Here is a 25,193-nt window from a genome sequence, read left to right as displayed (position 1 = left end):
AGTTGGAGACAACACAAACAGCCATATTTGGTAGTAGGAATAATGATACAGTTAGACCAGAGAACACTATGTAGCAGTGACAGTGAATCAGTGTAGATGAACATTAAAAAGATAATATTGAGGAGTTCCCTGGTGGCCTAGGAGTTAAGGACATGGCATTGTCACTGGTGTCGCTTGGGTTCGATCCTTGATGTGGGAACTTCTGCATGCTGCAAAATCATAATGTTGAGAAAAAAATGTTTCAGAGGAATGCATACAAAAATAATTTCAGTTACGTAAAAGATCAAAAGCAAGCAAATAAAAATGTATGTAGTAAAAAAAATAGTAAGGGGAGGATGAAACAAAATATCACAAATTTAGGATACCACTCAACTTTAGCAGCAGGATGGTCAAGATGCAATTAAGAAGAAGCACACAGGTGCTTTTAGTGTATAGTTAGTAATTAGTTTTCAAATAGCATTTGTGTACAAGGATGTTTATTTTGATATTATTCTTTCAACTGTACTTTATCACAATAATAATCACAATAAAAACAAAATCTTATACTATACCCCTATATAAATATAAATATTATATAAATGCAATATAAAAGGGAAAATGAGATTAAAATTAAAAGTGAAAATTGAAAAGATGCATGAGACTATGTATCTTACATGGCAACTGATGAATTTGAAGGCAAAACCTGAAAAGGGAATTCAGAAGAGGCCATTCTTCCAGAGTGGTATGATTACACTGAGAGCACTCTGATGTTACAGTTTCATCCAAAACAAGATTTTAAATATACAGAGGAGTGCATTTTTAGCAGCATATACCTTAAATTATCTTCTATGAGACTTTTGGTAGAAACTACAAATTGTACATCCACAGTACTCTTATAGTAAAAGTTTAAATTGCAGTGATAATATTGCAGATTAAGGTCATTTATCTAAGTTCTCGGAACTTGGCGAGCAGCGAAAGACTTTACATTATTGAAATTAAAGAGTGTTCTCATTCAGTATGCTCATCCAAATGAAAGTGCACTTCATCACCACACAGTTGGGCCCAAGGACGATCAGTAAAAAAAACTTCTTCAGGAAAGAGTCTTAGCTACCCCCACCCCCACTCCCCAAACCAATCCTGTATTCAATTGCAGATCTCCAACCCGGATAGAGCTGAGATAATTTTGACATTTAAAAAAAAAAAAAAAACTATTCATAGTAGATGTTACCAGCTATCCTCTAAGACTAGAGGAGACTTTAGCAGTGATCCAGCAGAGAGAGGATCAATTTAAAGCAAGAGGGACTCCTCAAAGGCAAGACAGCAAACGTGCCCTTGGCACCTGCGATTCAATCTACTGCACAGAGTGAGGTGATACTGATTCTTGTATGTCGGAAAATATTTTCAAAATAAGATTGTGTTTTTTTACACCTAGTTATAAGTCCTTTCTTCTAACTAGTGTTAGAAAGCAGGATATTTTGTAACAAAGCCAGTTCCTGTTTAAGACAATAAGGCTATGTTCAATGATATCTTAAATATGTGTACAAAGGCTTTTAGATGATAGCTTAAGAGGGTAAAAATCAGGATTTCAACTTCTGTATCTTCTAAAAGGAACTGAAAAATGTTTATATAAAAAGATACAGCTGTTTTAGCAAATATTCATATTGATGCTGACAGAAAGTACTAGATCTACAAGGGGGTATTTAGATCTATAGGTAGAGTTGCCAGATACTGCAAATAAAAAGACAGGATATCTAGTAAAATTTGAATTTCAGATTATCAACAGTTGATTTCTTGGTATAAATATAACCCAAATATCAAATATTGCACAGACATTAAAATATTATTTGTCATTGATCTGATGTTCAGATTTAACAAGGAATCTTGTATTTTGAGGAGGAAGAGGGTTAAAATCCCTTTATGTGTGGAGAAATCATATTATAAAGCTTAGTGATTTGATTTTAGAATTAAGGGGCTTGATGTTGAACAAAATCCTGTGCATCTATTCAGGGGCCAGAGAGAGGTTATTAGCAGCATAATGTATGAATCTTCTTGTTTTTATATTGTTCTATATTTAAATGACACATTTTGAGAAGATTTTGTGTGGGACTTTCAAATATTTTCATGTATGCTGAGTTATTCCTTAACTAAAAAAAAATAATAGAAAGCGTTTTCTAAAAAATTTCAAGAGGACAAACTAAGAGGCAGAAAAGTAATCAATTATGACATCAAAATCAAGGATTTCTCAGTGGAAGACAAAGTTTGGAAGAAGAATGGGATAGATGGAAATGGGGCTGGATAATGATTTCTTCATATTGGCCTTGTTATATTTGGTTTTGTTTTTAACTATATGAAGGTATTACATATTACAAATAGAATAACCATTTATAATTTTAAAAAATGAATCACGATTAATGAAAAGAATATGAATAAAATTAATTGGCACTTGGAAGATATTTCCTGGTATTCTGAAAAACATCTGACAAAATTCTATGACCTACAAATTTTGCTCCTGTGCATAAATTCCCTTTCCTCTTCTTATATAAGGTATATTGCTAGTACTTAGCACAGTGCCTGACAGACATGCAGTTAATATTTGATACTAAATGTTGAAGAAAGTAATGGTAATGGTGACAGGGTATTGGGACTACTTTGGGTAAGCATCACAGAGGGTGAATAGTTAAAATGCAGTGGATTCCCACCATGGAGTGTTTTACAGCACATAGAGGTGTGCTTAAAAACCTGGAATGGGTGTTAAAATTATAATGTTGCATTATAAAGAAAAGAAAAATAATAGCATCTATAACTCAATACCATTTAAACTAATTAAAAATAAACTCCAAACCATACACATTTTTCACTGAAACACTCATTAAAATAATAATGCCATTGAGGCAATATGGATGAAACTAGAGACTCTCATACTAAGTGAAGTCAGAAAAAGAAAGACAAACACCATATGATATCATTTATATATGGAGTCTAAAATATGGCAAAAATGATCTATCTACAAAACAGAACCAAATCATGGACTTGGAGGGACATGTTTGGCATGGAGGAGAGTGGGGAGAGGGGAATTGACAGGGAGTTTGGGGTTGGCAGATGCAGACTACTACATTTAGAATGGATGGGTGAATGGGGTCCTGCTGTGTGGCACAGGGAACTGTATCCAATCTCTTGGGTAAGAACCTGGTGGAAAATGAAAAAAAATGGGTATGTTTGGGTGATTGGGTCACTTCGCTGTACAGAAGAAATTGAAGGAACATTGTAAATCAACTATACTTTAATAAAAATTAAATATATATATACACATATATTATACATAATGGGGGATAAAGGAAAGAAAAAAGGAAGAAAAAGAATGAGAGAGAATGAGAAGGAGGAGGAGGAAGAAGGGATGAAGGGAAAGAAAGAAGAAAGAATGAAAGCCATAGCCATGAGCCAAAAAGTATGATTGACTAAACTCTACCCAAAGTTTAGTGGGCAAAATTCTGATAAAGATGGTCACAGACACTTTACTACTCCTTCCTTTGAGATAGACATAGGGCCCAAAATCTTTCCCTTTTATTCTGAGTTTGCCTGAATGACTTATTTAACTAAAAGAATGCAGCAGAAGAAACATCCTGGGATTCTCAAAGATGTCTGACAAGAATCGCTGAAGCTCTGCCCAGGCCATGTGAAACATCCTAGGGGATTCCAGCGTCCTTGAAAGTTATCTGTGTATCTTGAGACCATTATGCTTAGAGAGGCCACTGATAAGCCTGATGAGCTTCAGTTGGAGATCCTAGCTCAGCCCAGCCTTTCAGCTCCCTTAACAATGTGCCAGATGTGCAAGAGAAGCCATTTTGGATGCTACAAACCAGCCCACGTGCCAGCTGAATCCCACTGTCTTATGGTGCAGAGGAATCTCCCTGCTGAGCCTTGCCTGCACATAGGACCCACAGAACCAGGAGATACAATAATGAAATGTTTTGTTTTAAGCCATGAAGTTTTGAGATAATTTGCTCTTCAGTAAAAAACAAACAAAACAAGAATCTAGACAAATAAATAATAAACCCTGACTCCCACCAATTCTAAAGACCAGGTATGAAGAATAAAATTATTAAGGACTAAAAGACAAAGATAAACAAAATGATATAATAAATTCTGAAATTTCTCCCTACTCCTAGAGTCTGTCAAATTGACACTGCTATTGATACCCACTTACCTGTCAATCCCACTTAACTATTTTCCTAGGGCTCTTATCCTCTTTGTCTTTGGCTCTTGGCCCTGTGTCTTGCCCCAGTTTAAAAGGCCTGAGTCTGAGGAAGGTAAATATCCTTAGTGAGTGTGGCTGAGCATCCCATTTATATCACTATAATCAGGTGGCAAAAAAATCATCTCATATCTCAAAAGAATTGGAGAATAGCTATTTTGTAAGAATACAGAATGTTTGAGGTGAAATTAGAGATCGCCATTTTCAGCTCCTAATTTAAATAAAAATATTCAATACCTGAGAGATTGTCACCCCCCCCAAAAAAAAGGCTACACATTTAGATCTTAAATTTAAACCAGAAAAAGATTTCTAATTTACCTTCTTGCCTTCAAAACTAGAGTCCTAGACCTGAGGTCATGGGCTCTTAGGCACCTGTTAATTTCATAAAAAGGAGTCAAAGCTTATATGATTTCCAGATCTGTATGAACAAAGTTGTGTGTGTATGTATTTGACTGGGAATAGTTTTATGTACCTGATAGATTTTCAAAGCAGTTTGTGACCTCTACCCCAAGTTAACAAACTTTGCTTAAAGTCAGTCAGAGGTATATTCTTATATAAAAGAAAAGGTCATTTTATTATATAAACAATTATTGTTACACATCTATTATTTATCAAAAATTTAAATAATAACATTTCTAAAAATCATACATACATATTTATACATAAAATATTTGACCCTTGGCTGGTGCTTTCTTTTACAACTTTCTCCAGATACTTATTATTATTATAATTCATTAAGTCCTTAGTATGCCTTAGGTATAGATCCAATGTCTTTACATAATTTATCTCATTATTACTCACAAAAGTGAAAATGTGAAATAAATAAGAATCTCAAAATCTGCAAAATTAGTCTGTGAGATAATTATGATTAATTTCCCACTTTATAGATGCAGGAACTAAGACATAAAGAGATTATATAACTTATCCAAGGTTACATACCTAGTATTAGATTATGACTTTACTTCTATATTAATACATGTTTTTTAATCAAAAATTTGAAATATTTTCTCTGTTAATGTTTGAATTTACAGAGAAGACAAAAGGATGAGAAAAATAGCAGGTATTTTAATAGTCAACATAGGGTTTTATTCTTTTTTAACTTTAAGATTTTTGCTTTTTCCATTATAGTTGATTTATAGTGTTCTGTCAATTTCAACTGTACTGCAAAGTGACCCAGTCATACAAATATATATATATATTTTTCTCACATCATCCTCTGTCATGTTTGATCACAAGTGACTAGATATAGTTCCCTATGCTATAGATAGGATCTCATTGCTTATCCATTCTAAAGGCAATAGTTTGCATCTATTAATCCCAAATTCCCAGTCCATCCCATTCCCTCCCCATTCCCCTTGGCAACCACAAGCCTCTTCTCCAAGTCCATGAGTTTCTTTTCTGTGAAAAGGCTCATTTGTTCCATATATGTGATATCATATGGTATTTGTCTTTCCCTTTCTGACTTCACTAGTATGAGAGTCTCTAGTTCCATCCATGTTGCTGAAAATTACATTATTCTGTTCTTCTAAATGGCTGAGTAGTATTCCATTGTGTATATACTACATATTCCTAATCCAATCATCTGTCAATGGACATTTGGGTTGTTTCCATCTCTTGGCTATTGTGAACAGTGCTTCAATGAACATATAGGAGCATGAATCTTTTTCAATGAAAGATTTGTCTGGATATATGCTCAAGAGTGGTATTGTTGCATCATATGGCAGTTCTATAGTTTTCTGAGGTACCTCCATACTATTTTCCATAATGGTTGTACCAATTTACATTCCTACCAAAAGTGTAGGAGGGTTTCCTCTTCTCCACACCCTCTCAAGCATTCGTTATTTGTAGACTTGTTAATGGTGGCCACTCTGACGGTGTGAGATGGCACCTCATAGTAGTTTTGATTTGCATTTTTCTAATAATTAGTGGTGTTGAGTATTTTGCACATATTTCATTTGGGTTGATGGCTTTTTTGCTGTTGAGTTGTATAAGTTGTTTGTGTATTTTAGAGATTAAGTCCTTGTCAGTTGCATCATTTGAGACTATTTTCTCCCATTCTGTAGGTTATCTTTTTTTAATGGTTTCCTTTGCTGTGCAAAAGCTTTTAAGTTTGATTAGGTCCCATTGGTTTATTTTTGCTTTTATTTCTGTTGCCTTGGGAGATTGACCTAAGAATATATTTGTAAGGCTGATGTCAGTGAATGTCTTTCCTATGTTCTCTTCTAGGAGTTTGATGGTGTCTTGTCTTATGTTTAAGTCTTTAAACCATTTTGAGTTTATTTTCGTGCATGGTGTGAGGATATGTTCCAGTTTCACTGATTTACATGGGGCTGTCCATTTTCCCCAGCACCACTTGCTGAACAGACTGTCTTTTTCCCATTTTATATTCTTGGCTCCTTTGTTGAAGATTAATTGACCATAGGTGTCTGGGTTTAGTTCTGGGTTCTCTATTCTGTTCCACTGGTCTGTGTATCTGTTTTTGTACCAGTACCACACTGTCTTTATTACTATAGCTTTGTAATTTTGTCTGAAGTCTGGAAGAGTTATGTCCCCTGCTTTGTTTTTGTTTCTTAGGATTTCTTTGGCAATTCTGGGTCTTTTATGTTTCCATATAAATTTTTGGATTGTTTGTTTTAGTTCTGTGAAAAATATCATGGGTCATTTGATAGGGATTACATTGAATCTGTAGATTGCTTTGGGTAGTATGGTTACTTCTGCAATGTTAATTCTTCCAGCCCAGGAGTATGGAATATCTTTCCTTTTTGTTGAAACCTCCTCTTTAATTTCCTTGATTAATGTTTTGTAGTTCTCAGCATGTAAGTTTTTCACCTCCTTGGTCAGGTTTATTATAACATAGAGTTTTAAAAAGATATTACAATAAAAGAAGGTGGAAGTAGATATGGGAAAATAGGGGTCACTTGACAAAGGTCACGGATTACGAAAAGGAAGAAATTCTGGCAATGGAAATCATCACCAAAGCTCCAATTGTGGGAGACAGCTGCTATTGTTCCAAGTCTTTATTCATCTAGAAATGATGCCCTTTATCTTGACGTAGCTGACTCCTGGGTTGTAATGCTAGGGTCTCTTTCTCCTCTTCTGCCTCTAATCCTCTCTGTCTATAATTGCCTACTTTAGATCCTGGCATCCCCTCTCATCTCCCACTTAACGTTTTTTTTTTTCCAATTGTCTTATTTATTTCTTTTCTTTTTTTTTAAATGACTTTTATTTTTTCTATTATAGTTGGTTTACAGTGTTCTGTCAATTTTCTACCGTACAGCAAAGTGACCCAGTCACACATACATAGATACATTCTTTTTCTCACAGTATCCTCCACATGCTCCATCATAAGTGACTAGATAAAGTTCCCTGTGCTATACAGCAGGATCTCATTGCTTATCCACTCCAAAGGCAATAGTTTGCATCTATTAACCCCAGATTCCCAGTCCATCGAACTCCCTCCCTGTCCCCCTTGGAAACAGCAAGCCTGTTCTCCAAGTCCATGAGTTTCTTTTCTGTGGAAAGGGTTATTTGTGCCGTATATTAGATTCCAGATATAAGTGACATCATACATTATTTGTCTTTCTCTTTGTAACTTACTTAGTATGAGAGTCTTTAGTTCCATCCATGTTGCTGCAAATGGCATTATTTTGTTCTATTTTGGGGGATCTTTTTTTTCTTTTAGGGCCGCATTGGTGGCATATGGAGGTTCCCAGGGTAGGGGTCAAATCAAAGCTGTAGCTGCCGGCCTACACCACAGCCACAGCAACTCAGGATCTGAGCCACGTCTGCGACCTGCATACACCACAGTTCACAGCAATGCCAGATCCTTAACCCACTGAGTGAGGCCAGGGATCGAACCTCTCCCACTTGATAACTCAAGCAGAGCACATCTGTGATGACAGTAGCTAATAAATTTTCACTGCAAAGTTTTCTACTTAGTGTCTTCCCCACCTATATACGAGGCTTTTCCCAATAAATACTAGGAGAAAATGGGAAACCTAAATACCAAGAAACTCTTATTGGAAAAGTTTCTATAGGTAAAACAAACAAAGAATACAAAAACAAAAACCCAAGAAAACATCCTTTCAATGTTACTGTCCTCAGGAGTCTGATCTGGGATGAAGTTTGCAACCAAATTTAGAATTTTGGACGACATAGATTTGTGCAGAGAAAGATTTGGCTTTCAGTGCCAGAATGAGATCATATCTGAAAGTATAAAATAAAAAGAACCTCCTTCAGCCTCTCTTGTCCATGCCTACAAGAGACTAAACTGGCCACTGAAGAATAATTGCCATGCAGAGTGAGAGTGGAGAAGTTCCGTCATTGCAGATACCAATATTTTTACAAATAAAACACAGCTTTTGTGGCATGGCTTATGTAATTTTCCCCAAATAGCTACAGTTTACTCTGCTGCTCTTTACTGTCAGCCATGAGGAAAAAGACTTCTGTGAGCACATAGTGACATCTGACCCAAACAACATTTATGGGCAATATCCCTATGGAACATGTAGTCAGAGGCTGGCCAAGAAGCCCAAAACTCATTGATTTCCTTCCTGTTCAATTTTTGTTAATAAATACAATGATAGTGACTCTAAACATGGAAAATCCAATGAAAGAAAATAGAGCAGAGTAGATGCTAAAGTAGAGATTTCCATTAGGTTGTTCATAGCCAGAGAGTTATCAATATGGCAGCCGCCTGCTGTTAGACATTGACAATCTACATCAATAATAATTACTTCATATAAATGTTGCTTCTGAAAAAATTATGTAGAAAGCCTATTTGTTAAGTAAGCATCTTATCTTTTCAGAAATTGGTTCCCCTTCTCTTTGTGAAGTCCTCATCCTGTGCACCTTTTCATTCTGGGCTATTTACCCACTGTCCAGCACTCCTTCTTGCCAAGGACTTGACACAAAGCTCTTTTCAACTCATAACCACACTAATAAAGATATCTACTAAAATATTTTTTTGTATTTCCTAGAGAATTTGTGTTACTATGCTATAGGAAAGCTACTTCTCAGGATAAGGAATATAAATTATTTGGGTACTGAGGTCATCTGTCATTAGTGTTGAATGTCTGGTAGGTAAGTATGTAGGTTTTTTTTCTTTTGGGGGGATTTTTTTTTGCAAGGGGCTATTTAAAGAGCCTAAATTTAGCACATCTGGAAAGTTTAAACTACCTGATACATCACTATTGGATCTAGAAAAAAATGGATTTCCTAACTCCCTAAAAGTTATCCTTGACTCTGCTCATTTTTCTAAGAGTATATGTAACTAATTCCAGCATTGCACTCATATTTTACTTAAAATAGCTAAAAGATGATGATAACATTGTAATTAGCCAAAGAAGATATACCAGAAGACCTAATGCAGGGGACTTATACTGATAGTATTAGAAATAAGAAATCTGCAATGTGTCCACCTGACCAATAAATTTCCATAATGATTGCTGTTGTCAGAGTGAGCCACTCAATTCAGTTAAGAATTAGAATTTAAATGCAATGTAACTGATTATATATAATTTTTAAGCTGTTCAATTTTAGCTATGGTAAAGTTACATAGTGAAATCGGGACACTCTGGAGATGACAAGATGAAAGTAGATATGATAAAACCTCTGTATGTACCTGATCACGTTTGATTCATATTTAATGCTCTTACATCAAACAAAAACTTTCAGTCAACTCTGACAGTAAAAAACCCATGCATGTTAAATGTTCTTGATCATTTATACCAATTTAAAAAACATTGAAATTTTCTACGTTGACTAGTTGAACAAGCCTTAAGAAAATGAAAATTAATCATGACCCACGTAATCCAAATGGGGTAAAATTTACTCATTGGAAACTTTAGAATACTCCATGGGTTGCGTACACACACACACACACACACACAGAGAGACTAGGACTATACACACTTTGTTTGAAGTGGGAACAAAAACTAAATTTATGAATAATTTTGGCCTTAAACCCTAGAAGGTATTGATTATTCTGTGAACGGATCTATTCTGGAAATTTTTTTCATTATTTAAGGAGGAAAAGATAGCTTTATTGCTTTGCCAGGCAAAGGGGGGCCACAGCAGGCTAAAGTCTTAAAGACTGTGCCCCCTATGCTAGAACTTGTTGTATGGATTCACTCTAGAAATACTTTGAACTTATCTAGATTGAAAGATATCCCATGCTCCTGGGTTGGAAAAATTAATATCATAAAAATGTCCTTACTACCCAAAGGTTAGTAAGATTCAATGCAATCCCTATCAAGTTACCCATGACATTTTTCACAGAACTAGAACAAACAATCCAAAAATTTATTATGGAACCACAAAAGACCCCAAATTGCCAAAGCAATCCTAATAAATAAAAACAAAGCAGGAGACATAACTCTCCCAGACTTCAGACAATATTACAAAGCCATAGTTGTCAAGACAGTATGGCAGAGGTACCAAAACAGACATACAGACCAGTGGAACAGAGAACCTAGAACTAAACCCAGACACCTATAGTCAATTTCTTCAACAAAGGGTCCAAGAATGTAAAATGGGAAAAAGACAGTCTGTTCAGCAAGCAGTGCTGGAAAAACTGGACAGCCCCATGTAAATCAATGAAACTGGAACACACTCATACCATGCACAAAAATAAACTCAAAATGGCTTAAAGACTTAAACATAAGACAAGACACTATCAAACTCCTGGAAGAGAACATAGGCAAAACATTCTGATATCAACCTTACAAATGTTTTCTCAGGTCAGTCTCCCAAGGCAACAGAAATAAAAGCAAAAATAAACCAATGGGACATAATCAAACTGACAAGCTTTTGCACAGCAAAGGAAACCTTAAAAAAACCAAAAAGACAAGCTACAGAATGGGAGAAAATAGTCTCAAATGATGCGACTGACAAGGGCTTAATCTCTAAAATATATAAACAACATATACAACTCAACAGCAAAAAAGCCAACAACCCAATGGAAAAATGGGCAAAAGACTTGAATAGACATTTCTCCGAGGAAGATATACAGATGGCCAACAGGCACATGAAACATTGCTCAACATCCCTGATTATTAGAGAAATGCAGATCAAAACTACCATGAGATACCATCTCACACCAGTAAGAATGGCCATCATTACTAAGTCCACAAATTATGTGGAATGTGTGTGGAGAAAAGTGAACCCTCCTACACTGTTGGTAGGAATTTAAGTTGGTATGACCACTATGGAGATCAGTATGGATCTTAGAAATTTATATATAGAGTTACCATATATCCAGACAAAACTTTCCTTAAAAAAGACACATGCACCTGCATGTTCATTGCAGCACTATTCACAATAGCCAAGAGATGGAAACAACCCAAATGTGCATTGACAGTTGATTGGATTAGGAAGCTGTGGTATATATACACAATGGCTTACTACTCAGCCATAAAAAATATCAAAATAATGCCATTTTCAGCAACATGGATGGAACTAGAGACTTTCCTACTGAGTGAAGTAAGTCAGAAAGAGAAAGACAAATACCACATGCTATCACTTATACCTGGAATCTAATATATGGCACAAATAAACCTTTCCACAGAAATGAAAATCATGGACTTGGAGAACAGACTTGTGGTTGCCAAAGGGGAGGGGGAGGGAATGGGATGGACTGGGAATTTGGGGTTAATAGATGCAAACTATTGCCTTTGGAATGGATAAGCAATGGGATCCTGCTGTATAGCACTGGGAACTATGTCTGGTCACTTGTGATAGAGCATGATAATGTGAGAAAAAAGAATGTATATATGTATGTGTGACTGCGTCACCTTGCTGTGTAGTAAAAAATTGACAGAACACTGTAAACCAGCTACAATGGAAAAAATAAAAACCATTATAAAAAAATTCAATATTTTTGTAAGATTCAATAAATATTATTTATAACATCTGTTCATTAAATTTATGGACCACGAATACAATTCAAAATACTTGGAAAGAATTACTATAATGGGAATTGATATAATCATAGTAATAGATTTATATAAAACTATCATTTTTATGACTGATATTTTAATTTATATTCCATAGGTAAAGATAATAATATTTTATATAAAGAGAGTTATTTGATTCTGGCATTCTGTTCATATTAATTGCCTAGTGAGATCACTGACCACTTTAAGAGAAAAACATGAATTTTACTCTGCTCAAACCTAAATGATGCAACAAATACTCCTGGAGCAGTTAAAGTGTACTAGGCTTGGGAGAGACTGTTTTTACAAGAAAACCAAAAATCCAAAATGTCATAGAAGAAAAAGTAAACAGATTTTACATAAACCATTAAATTATTTTTAAAAGCATCTTTTTATATATCAACTGAGTTACAAAATGTGTAACAGTCTGGGGAAAAATCCTTGCAATGTATGTAACACACAAAATCTTAATTACCAGAATACATAAAGATCTGTGAATATATAAGTGCAAAAGAGCGCTGAGAGTAAAATGAACACAGGATATGAATGAAAAGAAGAAATCCAAATAACAAGAAATGGCAAAAGATGTTCATTTCTATTAGAAGTGTGAGAAGAGAAACTGGATTTATATATAAATATTTATGCAAATATAAATAAATACATGCATATATATACCGACACATAGATATATATGCAAAAAAATGATGGAGAATCTGGAATATTGATATTGTATTGTAAATGCTCAAGTACTGTTGGTAGAAGTGATAATGGTTGCAGTCTTTATGGATGGTAGTTTTGAAAATATCTACCAAAATATAAATGTACATATCTGCTGATAATAGATCTACTTCGATGAATATATCTGGCTAATAATAACAGAAATATCTAACACTAACTGAATGTTTAGTATGTGCCAGGCATTTTTCTAAGTGCTTTATGTATCTTTTTTCATTTAAGTTCAAAAAACTCTATGTGGAAGGCTCTGGTATTATAATTCCCAATTGACAGTAAGGAAACAAAGTACAGAGAGGTTAGGTAAATACAGAGGGGTTACATAGAATCAGGATTTGAACTAATCTGCCACCAGAGCTCTTTCTTAATGCTATTACATTTTCCAAAATTATCCTCTCAAGTTCACAAAGATATTATTTCAAGAATGTTTCTGTAATTTTTTAATAATAGCAGACAACCGAAACCTGACTAATGCATGCCAATACTGGTATGATTAAATAACTTTTGATACATCTTACAGAATAATACTATCAGCTGCAAAGTGAAATGATACAATGCCCTGTGAATTATATGTAAGATACTGCAGAATACATTAAGTTAAAGGAAATCAAAATAGTACCCCTTATATGGTCTTATTTACTAACATATGTGTATATATACACATATATGTATATTTATGCAAATGCATAGGAAAAGGATTTGAAGAAAGGGGGACAGTGGTGGTGATGGAAACATATTTTATTTGCCTCTGACATATGTAATAAAAATTATAAAAATTTGACCTCAATTAACTATATCTAAAAACAAAACCAAACAAACACATTTCAAAAACAGATATAGTTTCTGAATTCATATAGCTTAGTGGAAGCAAGAAATACTTTAAAAATGCATAGATGCTATAACAGGGGGAGTACAGGGAGTCATTGAGTTCCTGGAGGAAAATTACATTAAACTTTATACATGAATGATGGATAATGATGGCACTTTATGCAGAGGTGGCAGCATTCATTAACTCATCAAATATTGTTTTAGACATATGCAAAAACCTAAGCAGGAGGGAGTGTGTTGAGTTTTGGATCTGAATATAGTTCTATATATTTGTTATGTGGACTGCTAGGGTTGAAAGTATAGAGTGAATGGCTGGAAATCTGGGCAAGCACCAGATCGCACATGGCCTCATTGGCCATGTTCCAGACTTTTGACTTTGTATCAAGAGGTTGTTAGGTATGTAATAGATCAAAGTTCAGGAAGGTGCTCCAGTAGCACTGTAAGGGTAGGTGAAGAGTGCACAATCTTTGAGGAAGAGACATCAAGACAACCAGGAGGTTATCAGGATGCAGGATGAGTGTAAGAATGAGGATAATTATGGATTTGAGATAATTTAGTAGGGAGAATACAGAAAGGACTCACAGATTCATTTCACTGTGAAGTTTGTGAATGAGGATGAGGAAACTAGGAAAATGTAAGCAGTTCAGTAAGTAGCCCCTTTAATTCTCATCTGTATGTTCTTCATACAGTATGAACTTAATGTTATTTTCCATTTACCTTCATTAACTGATGATGTAGGGAGTTCACTCTTTGAAGGCAAAGCCAACATCTTTTCTGTGTTTGTATCTCCTTTTCTGGCATATTACAGATCAAGGACTTACTAATTCTCATCAAATGAAGACAGAAGCAACTTAGTATCATTATTATAAAAATACAAATAAATACACATGAAATACTAAATACAGTACCAACAATAAAAATTAACCAGTGACTGACTGCTGCAAAGAAAAGCAGTTGTCTGTTCACTACACCAACAATATTGAGTAAAGGCATCATCATTTACTTTTGCATTTCAAGGTGAATTTCATTTGCATTTCAAGGTCTGTAAATTGTATTATTACAATACAGCATATTAAAATACTTTAGAATTTCCTCTTCATACTATCATATTCACTCAGTGATATCATGGTTGATACTGCTGAAAAAACTTATTAAGTAATACGAATTCAAAATTCATAGGTACAAATGTATTTTACTCTCAGAATGTGGCACTCTTTTCAGATGAATTCATGTTAACCTAACCAATAACTGATGTACCTGCATGCTGGACATTTAAACATCAAAACCTGTGCTTATGAAATTAGCCTAAAACTACATTTTTATGACATAAAAAAATGAGGCCCTACACTCAAAGGGCTGGTTATTAAATATTTTAACTTTAAAAAAATCAGCATGTTGAAAAACATTTGTATTTTAGATATACAAATTTTAAGGGATAGAAATGAATACAGCCCTTAATTGTTAATAATGATTCAAAGATGCTGTTAACAAAGACTACCTTTGATGAGCTGATTTTTCTAAGGCATTTTTAAAAGGTTAACAATAGAGAGTTAACCTTCAAAATAAGTTCAAATAATCCTTCTTTAAATGTGTGGCTTCTGTTTACTTGAAATACAGATCAAAATACTATAAAATTGTCAAGGAACATAAGCTGTTTTCCCAATTACATATAAATACCTTTCAAAGTATGTTTTGGGAGTCTTTACCATTTTATTTTCAATTTGTGCTCAAAACAAAAGCACAACTGTCCATTAAGAAAAGGAAGAAGAACAACTGGAGGTTATATAGGGATGGCTGATTCTAATCACTATGTCAATTGATACACAGTTAAAAATCTACCTCCTCAAAGAAAGAAAATCAATATTTATAGAAGAGCCAGCATATCAAATATATGGTTAATACTGTGGCTATCCTCTATTTTAAAGTTCCTAAGCTTTTTACCTGTGGCCAATGGGGAAAAAAATGTTGCCATTTATAATGAGGTGTCTTGTGCAGGGTGGTTTCTGCTCACATCACACCATTTCAAAGGATTTGCTCGGACAATCAGATTGGCTCAAGCTGAAACAGCCCAATTGCTAGTAAAAACTGCCTCAGGCTTTAAGAACCAAGAAGGCTCTAAAAAGCGATGATGCTGTAGTATTTGCATCTTTAAAAAGACAGCAGAAAAGCAGCTACACAAATGTTGAAAATGTATTCTTCAACACCATTTCAAAATATTTCTACTCTTGTTCATATACCCATGTAGGAGATGTAATTAGACACTGCAATTCTATCAATATTGCCAATAGTTAACGGGTATAGGCCAAGACAATTAGACCATATAGTAAGTGTTTTGAAAAAATCAGATAAAAATAATTCATATATGTAGTTATCTATATGTTTAATTTTTTTTTTGGTCTTTTTGCCTTTTCTAAGGCCGCTCCCGAGGCAAATGGAGGTTCCCAGGCTAGGGGTTTAATCGGAGCTGTTGCTGCCAGCCTACGTCAGAGCCACAGCAACACAAGATCTGAGCCACATCTGCAACATACACCACAGCTCACGGCAATGCTGGATCCTTAACCCACTGAGCAAGGCCAGGGATTGAACCCGCAACCTCATGGTTACTAGTTGGATTCATTAACCACTGAGCCATGATGGGAACTCCATATGTATTTAATTTTAACCTTAAATTAATGTGGGTCATGAGAAAAATAAAAATGTGTAAAAGTAATCTTACATTAAGTTTATGAGTTCTCACATATACTGGTCTATTAGAAAATGTTATTGTCCTCCTAAATTGTGCCTATTAGACTTTTATGGTAGTCCTGGAAGGTAATATTATATTACTGTGTGTGCCAATGATTACAGTGGAATCATATAACCCTAAGCACATGGGAAAGCCAATAGAACCTTCTTTTCAGATGGCAGACTCAGAAGAATGTTCTTGTGGGTATATGAAGAATAACTTTTATTTCTCTTTTATCAGTGGGTCCTTACTCAGGAGTTGCATTAGAGAGCTGGGACAAAGGGTTCTGATTTGTTGCAATTCTTGTGAAGAAATTCCCTTGTGTAGGCCAGACATCCATGGAGAATTCAGTAGCAAAGGATGAAATAAATGTGGTTCCTATTAAAATCCATTCACCCATTTAATCAATTATTCTTCTAATTATTCAACATGTATTTTTTTCAAGGACTGCAAAGCAATAGGAAAGTTGCTAGGCACTGTAAATACAATTCTTCAATCTACTTTGGCTATCAAGACAAGTAATAAAAATAAAACAATATAGAACACAGTAATAATGGATTGGCCATGGTGTCAAAATTGCAACACTGTCGAAAAAAAGAACACCCAGTTAGTTCAAGAGAGAACTGAAGCATGCCTGAAACCAACCAAGTAAGTAGGTAGAATTTTTAGAGCATATTGGAAGCAAGCAAAATTCTTATCAAAATTCAATCAGAAAGACTCAGTTCTTAAAAATTCCATTTTGAACAACTGCATAAGTGGAGAATTTGATTGGATATTAGATGTATAAAAGTGAGATAAGTGGTATAAAAAAATGAGAGTCTCCTCACAAAATAGACAAATGAACAGAGGTGCCTCTAGAAAGAACCAAAACATTTTCCTTAGCCAGATTATTATGGAGGTTCTGGAGACTTAAGTAAAACTCAATAAAAACATTTTAGAGTTTTTTATAAATATATGTGTTATGTCTGTATATGCGTTTATGTATGCTATAGAAAAGGATGTAATTCTTAGCATAAATGTGCATGCACATATCACTCCAATCTCCCCCATAACAACTTCTTACACACTTCCCTGTTATCCAAGAAGATAAAAAACAGAAACCCAACAATTTTAGACGATAGCCAAAAAATCCATGGTTTTAATTTTGAGTAAAAGAAACTGTCAGTAATGACAAAAATAGTTATCCACTCAGCAAAGGCTTGACATCATACAAATGACAGACTCCTGACATCCCCAATTCAGCCTTCTTTATCTGTTTTTGGATGATTTGAAACCTGCCTAAGGCTAGAATTGTTTATAGGCATCCAACTATATCTTCCAGCTTACTTCCCTTCTTCCTTTTCCACCAAGAAGCAATTTATTGTTTCGTGTTTCTGGTTTTCCCTCTTTGCCCACATATAGCAGGCAGGTTCCATGCTCAGCAATGCTGCCTCTAAGACAGACAGAAGCATAAATACCCCATAGGAAATTCTCAGATATTTTCAGCATATTCCCCAAGTGTCCTTTTACTGCTTTCCAAAGTAACTTTCTGGGTTTAAATGAGCATATTTTGTAAAAATAATAACCTTCCAAATGATATTTATTGTAATATAAAAGCTGACTTTCCAGAATATATAAACAGTCCCTATTGAGCTGCATAAATCATTAGTTCCAGATTCCAGGCATTTTTTCACCTTTTAAACTCTAAAGCTTGTCCTTTCATTACACTGAGAAATGGTTCTACCATTTATCTTCCTTTTTCACTCAATGGGAAATTATACAAAAGACTAACACATGACTTTTTACAAATAATATTCATGGTGAGTGACTATAATACATATAGTTACTATTATTCTCAATTACTTATATTCTTGAATATATATTGTATCTAATCACACATAACACATTTCTTTCTTCCATTACTTCTTTCTTCATTTTTGAGCTTATATATTTCTACAAGTAATGACTTGAATTCAAAAAGCATCATCAAAAGAAAATGAAAAGGTTATATAAATGTCACTGCCTTGCTGCAAATTTTACATGCTCTTGCTGAACTCAACCCTGAGAACATCTGGACTGGGTTTCTACTGTTAAGACAAAGACATCTATATGCGAAATAGTGTTCCTGGCAATAGCTTCTTAATGTAGAAGAGGATTAAAACAAGTGAAAAAAGTCCTAGTCACACATTTACACACGCATTGCCCCCAATTTTCTTTTCTTTAGAGTAATGCTGGATCTTAATAAGAAAGTTCATACTGCTCATTCCCTACTTTGGCTGCAAAAAAAGGATTTTCACAGCCTCTTATATACTTGCAGAATCAGAGCATATCAGTTAGAACACACACTAGCTTTTCTAAGCTATGCGATAAATGATTATGTAGAACAGAGGATGTGGGCACTGATTTTTGTTGGTGTTCTCATGGGTAACATAAAAGTGACATTGGTGACCATGAACCCTATCATAAATTATCAAAAATAGCACATTACAAATTATTTTGGGAGTTCCTTTGTGGCTCAGTGGAAATGAACCCGACTAATATCCATGATGGTGCAGGATCTATCCCTGACTTTGCTCATTGGGTTAAGGATTAAGCATCACCTTGAGCCATGGTATAGGTCACAGATGAGGCTGTGGCTGTGGAACAGGCCAGCAGCTGCAGCTCAGATTCAACCCCAGCCTGGCATCTTCCATATGCCACAGGTGCGACCCTAAAAAGCAAAATACCAACAAACAAACAAACAAAAACAAATTTTCTATCAATACAGCTGAGTTCCTGTTATATTAGTTAATACTTTGGTTTCTTCGTCTAGAGTTTGAGATCTTAAAGGCAACGCTGTGTCTTCCCTTTGTTTGTATCTTTTCACAGTATTTCATTTTTTCCCTTAAAATGCAGTGTAATATTTTGGAAAGTTTTTAATTATGTCACATGGCATTAGAGAAGTTTGAGAAAATTATAAAAAAGAAATCACTCATAAATCACATGATCCAGTAATGGGGTTTCCCATAAATGAGTTTTTTTCTTTCTTAATGACCTTTTAATTAAAAAAATTCTTTATTAAAATTTTCCTTTAAAATCCTTTGAAAAGAAGTGTTTTATAAAGAAAACATAAAACTTAGAAAAGTATAAGAATATAATGAAATCACTTATAATCTCACTACCCAGTGATAGCCTATATTTACTTCTATTGCCATATCTATCCTTCTGTGTAATTAAAGTAGGATAATATTTTATTGTGTCATATTATACTTTTTCTACATATTTAGATGAGTAATTGAATGTGTCATTAAATATTCTTTAAAGTATGAATTTTTTTGTCTTTTTAGGGTTGCACCTGTGGCATATGGAGGTTCATAGGTTAGGGCTCGAATTGGAGCCATAGCTGCTGGCCTACGCCACAGCCACAGCAATGCCAGATCCCAGCTGCATCTGTGACCTAGACCACAGTTCACGGCAATGCCAGATCATTAACCACTGAGCGAGGCCAGGGATTGAACCTGTGTCCTCATGGATGCTAGTCAGATTTGTTTCCACTGAGCCATGACGGGGATTCCTAAAATATGGATTTTTATATCTGCCTTGTTTTCCATCTTGTTTCTTTAGGATTTTGTGTAAAAAATCCTACTCAAATATTTTAAAAATAAAGCAATAGAAAACTTCTCCATTTAAATATTAAAAAAAAATTTCTTACCAACTCAGTTAGTTTTATGTGTATAACATGGCTATAAAGGCTTACTTCTCTTAAAACAATTTTCTTAAATTTAGCTGCTATATGTTAATTAAACTTGGATCCAACCCATATCCTGGTTGCTTCATTTTTCTAGCATAATACTTGTGCCCAGAAAAAAACAAAGAAAAAGAATATTTAGGCATTTGAGATAAGTATATTCTTTCTCATTTAAGGTCAAAATTGACTTCATAGCACAACTTCTCAAACATAATTTTCTACAATATTACAGTGATAAACAATATTTCATTTAAACTAGTAGAATAGCAGCAATTATGCAACACATATTCAGCATGTTTAAAACTTTACTCTCCTCTGCAGAGGAGGAAAGACGTCAGAAATGCTTACCTGGGGATATGATATAGAAGAAATCTTTAAATTCATCCATCCAAACTTCTGCTAACCTCCTGTTGTTTTTGTTGATGACATGACCAGTGCCACCAGGGAAAGTGTATGGGGTTGCCTTCCGAAAAACGTGGCCAACATGGGAGCATGTCACAATCTCCAATGAGCCTCCACATTGCCAAATCTGTAAAAAAGAGACTGTCGTGTAACTATCATTGTAGAAAATGCAGTAATATTTTCTGAGAAGCAACCGAGGCTAACTCAGTTAAGACCAAATCTTCAGATCTTATATGGTTCAAACAAACATCAGAGGGACACAAGATTTAGAGCTAGTATACTTAGTTTTGGCAGGGGATTCCAATTTGGGAATGCTTGATACATTTAAATGTTGTAGCACTGGAATTGTGGAAGAAGTAATTATTTCTATGTGCCTTTATTAGACTACCTAATTTTCAGTTTCTAATAGTTAATCTAATTTTTTTCCCTCTCCCACAGCATGTAGAAGTTCCTAGGCCAGGGGTCAAACCTGCATCACAGAAGTGACCTCAGCTTTTGCAGCGAAATTGCTGGGTCCTTAACCTACTGCCATACAAAGGGAACTATCTAAATTCTATTTAATAGATACTTTGTATCCAAAATTTTCTATGAATAAATGAATTTGTACATGTTGGCTGCCATGGTCAATAAGTAAATGTGATTTAGAGAAAATCAAGCAATTATACACATCCACTTGGAATTTCAAATGACCACTCATTTTCAGCTATCCACATCCCCTGCCTTGGGGCTTTGAATATGTTATTATTCTTATTAAAATGTGCTATGTACCCTTTACATCTGTTCAACACCTATGCATCCTTTAAAGCCCATTTATAAGATGATTTCCTCTAGGAAGCTCTGTGGGGCGATTTAAGGTTTTTTTTGTTTGTTTGTTTTTTGTCTTTTTGCCTTTTCTAAGGCCACTTCCGTGGCACATGGAGATTCCCAGGCTAGGGGTCGAATCGGAACTCTAGCCACCGGCCTACTCCAGAGCCACAGCAACACGGGATCGGAGCCGCGTCTGCAACCTACACCACAGCTCACGGCAACGCCGGATTGTTAACCCACTGAGCAAGGGCAGGGATCGAACCCGCAACCTCATGGTTCCTAGTCGGATTTGTTAACCACTGCGCCACGATGGGAACTCTGGGGAGATTTAGTTTTGTGTGACTTTTTTACTTTAAACATACTTTTTTCAAGAACATATTACACTATATTTTAAGCAACTGTTTCCTTCACTATTGCTCCCTTAAAATGATGAACTCTTGAAAAACATATGCCATGTATTTCTTGAAATTCTAGATTTACTGTTTGGTTGAGGCTAGGTATTTAAAGTATCCATAAGAAATTATCTCTATAATGTTTATTTCTATATAGCCATAAGTTATAATAATAGCATGTGTATTATATACACATATGAAATATATAGACGTATGTATACACATATATTCCTGCACTTATATATGTTCACCACATATATATATGTACATATGTGCTACAGGTTTTCTTTCCTAATGAATGAAAGTCACAGTTATTGCTATCTGTAATTGGAAGGACTTGATTTTAGACTGTAAATAACATTACTCTAATTTTAAGGAAAGCTGCTTATTTTGGCAGAAAAGATTTTCTCCTATTGATCACTCAAGTAATATTCATCTTAGAAGAGAGTTGCTATTGGTCCTGGGTAGCAGTAAGAGACAATAATATTTTTCTAGAAGATGAAAATGATGTTACATTCATCAGCAATGTTTGTGCATTACATGTACAGTCTATTCTTTCCCACTCTCTGTTAAACAATGTAATGATAACAGAAAAGATATTCCAACCCAACACTGAAATGACAGACAATATAAAAGAGAAAAGGAATTCCCCTAGAAAGATGGGATATAGCTCATTTTTAATTAAATTACTTAATTGATTGCTAACGTTTTCATCTCTCTAGCATAAAGTCTATAAATTTTGTGGTAATCACACACCTCTTTACATTCTTCCTTACTATTAAAGGGTAGAAGTTGATCCTTCTCCTATCAAAGACAAATCAATACTTGTATGTCAGTCTAGAGCATATCCCTTAAGTCTGTCTTAACGATTTCACTGGTTTGGTCCTCCCTTTGATTTTTCTCCTGAAACATCAAACACTTCCCTCATTATCAGATCATGTTTTTCTTTACATAATATCTCTTAAAACCGCCTGTTTTTCAATCAATTTTAAAAATAAACAAATTTTAAAAATTACCAAACACAACAAAAAGTAATCCCTTGGCCTATATTCCCACCCAACATATCCTTTATGTTGTTGTTAAAAATTTTATGGATAGATGTTGTCTCCCTTCCTCCATTTTCATCCTTTTTTCTACTCATTGTGAAATACTGCTTATTTCTGCAGTCCCACAAAATTACCATAACAAAAATCATAAAATCTTCCCTTGATGAATATCTAGTAGACTCATTTCTTGGACCCTTTTGCTTTCTATACTACTTCTTCACTATTGATACATTTTCCACTCTAAATTTCTATTTAAAATGTTGACATTCTTCCTTTATTCATTCTCTAGGTAGTCTTACTTGTTTTTATTGTTGTATATATGATCTGAATTCTCAAAACCTCAGCAGTGTCATCTCAGCCCAGACTTCCATGCTGGGATCCAGACCTGTGTATACAAACATCTACTTGTTACCTCCTCTTGTGTGCCTCAGAGACACCCAAGTAAACATGTCTGAAGAGGGGAATTATTTGCTTATCCCCAACTTATCAGCCAGGTCTTATTTTTTTTCAGTTTTCTTTCTTTCTTTTTTTTTAATGATTTTTATTTTTTTCCATTACAGTTGGTTTTCTACTGTACAGTAAAATGACCCAGTCACACCTACACATATACATTCTTTTTCTCACATTATCCTCCATCATGCTCCATCACAAGTGACTAGATATAATTCCCAGTGCTATACAGCAGGATCTCATTGCTTATCCATTCCAAAGGCAATAGTTTGCATCTATTAACCCCAGATTCTCAGTCCATCCCACTCCCTTCCCCTCCCCCTTGACAATCTCAAGTCTGTTTTCCAAGTCCATGAGTTTCTTTTCTGTGGAAAGTTTCATTTGTGCTGTTTATTACATTTCAGATATAAGTGATATCGTAGGGTATTTGTCTTTCTTTTTTATCATTAGTAAATGGAGCATCTCTTCATCTCAGTGGTTAATCCAAACACAAAATAAAACAAAGCAGAATGCTCCCAGCCACCCCCCAAAACCCCATAAATCATCACTGAGTTCTTCTTTTCCTTCATCACTTATATTCCATCCATTATAAAATTCTTGGGTGATATATATAATATACTTCTCAGTACATCTCTCTCCCTCTGTCTCTATTCATTCTTGTCCTAATCACTAACATCTCTTACCTGTCATCTGTAACACACTCTCAACTGTCCTGCTGATTTTGCTGTTGCTCTCCTACAACTTGTTTTATGCTGAGAATCCAGAGAGGTCTTTAATATTTTTAATTGTGTCATTTTACTTCCCTGCTTAAATCCTTCAATGGCTTTTCATTGTGCTGTGAATATAAAATCCTTTATCAGGGCCTCTAAGAGCTACATGACTCTCTTCTTCTGTCAATAAACTATTGGTGACATTGGCCCTCTGCCATTTCCTAGATTAACAAATCACATATATATATTTTTTTCCACACACCAAAGCATCAGCAAGTATTTTCCCTATGCCTGGAAAAAATACCGTCTGCCCTTCATCTGACTACCTCTTCCCCAAACCTCTCATTCCAGTTAAAACTCCAGCTCATCAGAATGCTTCCCTAATTGCCATATTTGAAGTGCCCCACCCCAGTTATTTTCTCTAATGGCCTATTTATTTTCTCTATTGCTTATCACAATCAGCAATTTGTTTATTTATTTGGCTATACACTTTTACCCCCAAACTAGAAGGTAGACTCTAAAAGGACAATGAAGATGTCTACTCATAGTTGTACCCCTAGAGCCAAGCCCAGTGCTTGTTATGTGGCAGGTTTCACTGTATGTTGGGTGAATGGAAGAATGGAAATATCAAAATTAATTACCAAGATTAGCTAATTTATGCTTGAAAAAGCATCCCTGGCATAACAATGAGACTTAAATAGACATATTTTGGAGGCATTTAAAGTTGCATTAAAATATTTTTAGTACAGAAGTTCCCGTCATGGCGCAGTGGTTAAGTAATCCGACTAGGAACCATGAGGTTACAGGTTCGATCCCTGCCCTTGCTCAGTGGGTTAAGGATCTGGCGCTGCCGTGAGCTGTGGTGTAGACTGCAGACGCGGCTCGGATCCTGCATTGCTGTGGCTCTGGTGTAGGCTGGCGCTACAGCTCCGATTCGACCCCTAGCCTGGGAACCTCCATATGCTGCGGGAGCAGCCCACGAAATGGCAAAAAGACAAAAAAGAAAAAAAAAAAATTTTTAGTACAAAACTAGGGAGAGCAGTCCAGTAAAATGATATGCAATTGCTGTTCCACATGCCTTGGGTATTAAGGAAGTTTTTGGTGGTCACAACACAATATATAAACATTAGAAATTGTTGATGGTTTATGGAAAAGGTTTTTAAACAACAAAATCTTGGGGTACCTGTTATGGCATAGCATAAACAAATTTAACTAGTTTCCATGAGGATG

General features: G+C 35.0%; 1 protein-coding gene across 1 annotated transcript in view; it reads right to left on the bottom strand.

Annotated features, from left to right (window-relative positions):
- The window catches only part of GALNT13 (polypeptide N-acetylgalactosaminyltransferase 13), a 584,203-nt gene that overhangs the window by 168,134 nt on the left and 390,876 nt on the right, over nt 1-25,193 (bottom strand). The window contains exon 9 of the mRNA XM_047770427.1: nt 20,505-20,685. Within this exon, the coding sequence (XP_047626383.1) occupies nt 20,505-20,685 (181 nt within the window). The remainder of the gene's footprint in view (nt 1-20,504; nt 20,686-25,193) is intronic.

The sequence above is a fragment of the Phacochoerus africanus genome, chromosome 3, assembly GCF_016906955.1.
Source record: "Phacochoerus africanus isolate WHEZ1 chromosome 3, ROS_Pafr_v1, whole genome shotgun sequence".
Classification (NCBI taxonomy): Eukaryota; Metazoa; Chordata; class Mammalia; order Artiodactyla; family Suidae; genus Phacochoerus; species Phacochoerus africanus.
This window is presented reverse-complemented; position numbering and strand designations above follow the sequence as displayed.